General features: G+C 42.2%; 1 protein-coding gene across 2 annotated transcripts; it reads right to left on the bottom strand.

The window, feature by feature from the left end:
- Nucleotides 1-247: 247 nt before the first annotated feature.
- On the bottom strand, nt 248-1523 carry LOC124864284 (cytochrome c oxidase subunit 6A, mitochondrial-like). 2 transcript variants are annotated; one of them, XM_047359007.1, is made up of 5 exons: nt 1330-1523; nt 1201-1237; nt 925-1000; nt 553-695; nt 248-476 (listed from the first exon to the last, which is right to left on the bottom strand). In XM_047359007.1, the coding sequence occupies exons 2-5, from the start codon at nt 1213-1215 to the stop codon at nt 387-389; spliced, it is 324 nt and encodes a 107-aa protein (XP_047214963.1). In that variant the 5' UTR covers nt 1216-1237; nt 1330-1523; the 3' UTR covers nt 248-386. The 2 variants fall into 2 exon arrangements, with proteins under 2 accessions (XP_047214963.1, XP_047214964.1); XM_047359008.1 differs by lacking the exon at nt 1201-1237 and having other exon boundaries at nt 1330-1489.
- Between the last annotated feature and the right edge of the window lie 351 nt (nt 1524-1874).

A 1874-nucleotide genomic window follows, 5' to 3' on the forward strand; every position in this document is an offset into this window, starting at 1 on the left:
CACAGCATGATCCACAAACAGATATCATCCCATTTGCACCACATTTCTCACAATTCGTATTAGTTCAGATTTCATTGTAAGTTTTAGTAAGCATCTTCCACTGCTGTGACGCAGACTTGTTAAACTTGGTACATGACCTTGAGGGAATGCAGAAGGTTTTGCTTTCACGCTTCACTCTTATTGATTGAGACAAAGATATGTAAACGCATTTTTTCTTATGAATTAAGAAAAAAAGCAGCAGCTGTCGTTTTAATCCAGCATGAAGTTGTTTTATTACTGTTGCTTTTGCTGATGGCGGCGCAGGTCTCCCTTTGGTCAGTGTATTTAAAGCAGATACAGCACAGACTGCAGCTTAAAGCATGCAGCTGAGATAAATAGTGATCATCTCAATGATCTGAGCTCTCGTAGCCTTTGGGAAGAGCGTTGGTATGAGAGTTGTGGAACAGAGTGTGGTCTCCATCGCCCCAGGGGAATCTCTGAAAGCATACACGTTAGTATAAAACTTACTGTTTTAAAAACAAATCTAAATGTAAAAACCGTTTACAGAATCACCTTGGTGCGGATACGCAGGTGTGAATATGGCACAAATTCTGGCTGGCCATGGGAGTGGGCCTGGGCCTTCATGTAGGCGTTGGCCATGCAGATACCGACGCCAGGGATGGCCAGAACGATTGTCAGGATCTTCCAGGTTCTTGCTGTGGAAGAAAACAACCAACAAGTATGGTCATACGACCCAGTTCTCTGTTCCCCAGAGATGATGATTATTCAGAGTGCTACAGGCTGGCTGCCAGTTCTGCAGCCATTTCAGTTCATCTTCAACCAAACCCTAAGCCTGTTTGTGGTGCTCTTACAAAGACTTTACTCAGGAAGTTGTTGAAGCATGTGGTTGCGTTTGGTTTAAAAGGTCAGTAAAGACACGCTCACCTCCTCCCTCGTGGCTCGAGTGTGACGCAGCAGCGAGCAGCCGGTGAGCAGCAACAGCAGCTGGAGACAGCGACATCTGCAGAGCAGGAGGGGGAGAAATTCAATCATTTACACTGGGTAATGTAGGGTAAAATAAAACCTTAACAACTTAAACACAGCTATTATACAGCTAAATGAAATGTCTACTGTAACCTAAGATGGCCTAAATTTATGATCTGGTCTAAAGAGAAACAGAAATCAGCAGTTAATTCGAATGGCAGACCAACCATAACAAACCTTGTCAGTAAACATTTCAGATCTGATATCTGTTCCCCTGCAAAAAAAAAAAACTGGACTATAGTTGAGCCTACTAGGACAAAAAGCAAATAAAGATAATAATAAAGATAACATCTTGTATCTACTCACTGTTTCAGGTGGTCTGTACTCAGAGTTTTCCTTTTCCTTTAATGTTCCTACAAATGCTCCTTTCTGCTTGTTTGTCCTTCAGTCCGTCCTGAGCTGAACCAACTGTGTCGGACTCCTCCCCATTTCAGTCTGTCACCCGGCCAAGAAACTCAGTTTATATTTGGCAAAGTGCAACGTCGTTGCTGATAGGTGACAGCAAAGAAGGAAGGAGCTGCTTTATAAGGACGAAAACAGGAAGGGTTTGGGTTAGAGACCCTCCACGAGTTCACATTAATCGAGACACTGGCAGTGTGATAACTTTCAATTTTGGTTCGATCTGAACCGCTGCTGTGGATTGTAGTCACTGCACAGAGTTGTTTACTGAAAAGGGAGGTCTGTAGGTCAAAGGTTTATATATAATATGAGGCGTATTTCTTCTTTTACTGGTCAATGTTTTTTTTTTTTTTTTTCCTCCTAAATACTTGTATTAAGTAATGCATTTGCCTACATGCTTGAAAGAGAACAATAGCGATGCCCTTAAGAAAGTAGCTTAATACTGTAGAGTC

The sequence above is a fragment of the Girardinichthys multiradiatus genome, chromosome Y (genome assembly GCF_021462225.1).
Source record: "Girardinichthys multiradiatus isolate DD_20200921_A chromosome Y, DD_fGirMul_XY1, whole genome shotgun sequence".
In the NCBI taxonomy this organism is placed as follows: Eukaryota; Metazoa; Chordata; class Actinopteri; order Cyprinodontiformes; family Goodeidae; genus Girardinichthys; species Girardinichthys multiradiatus.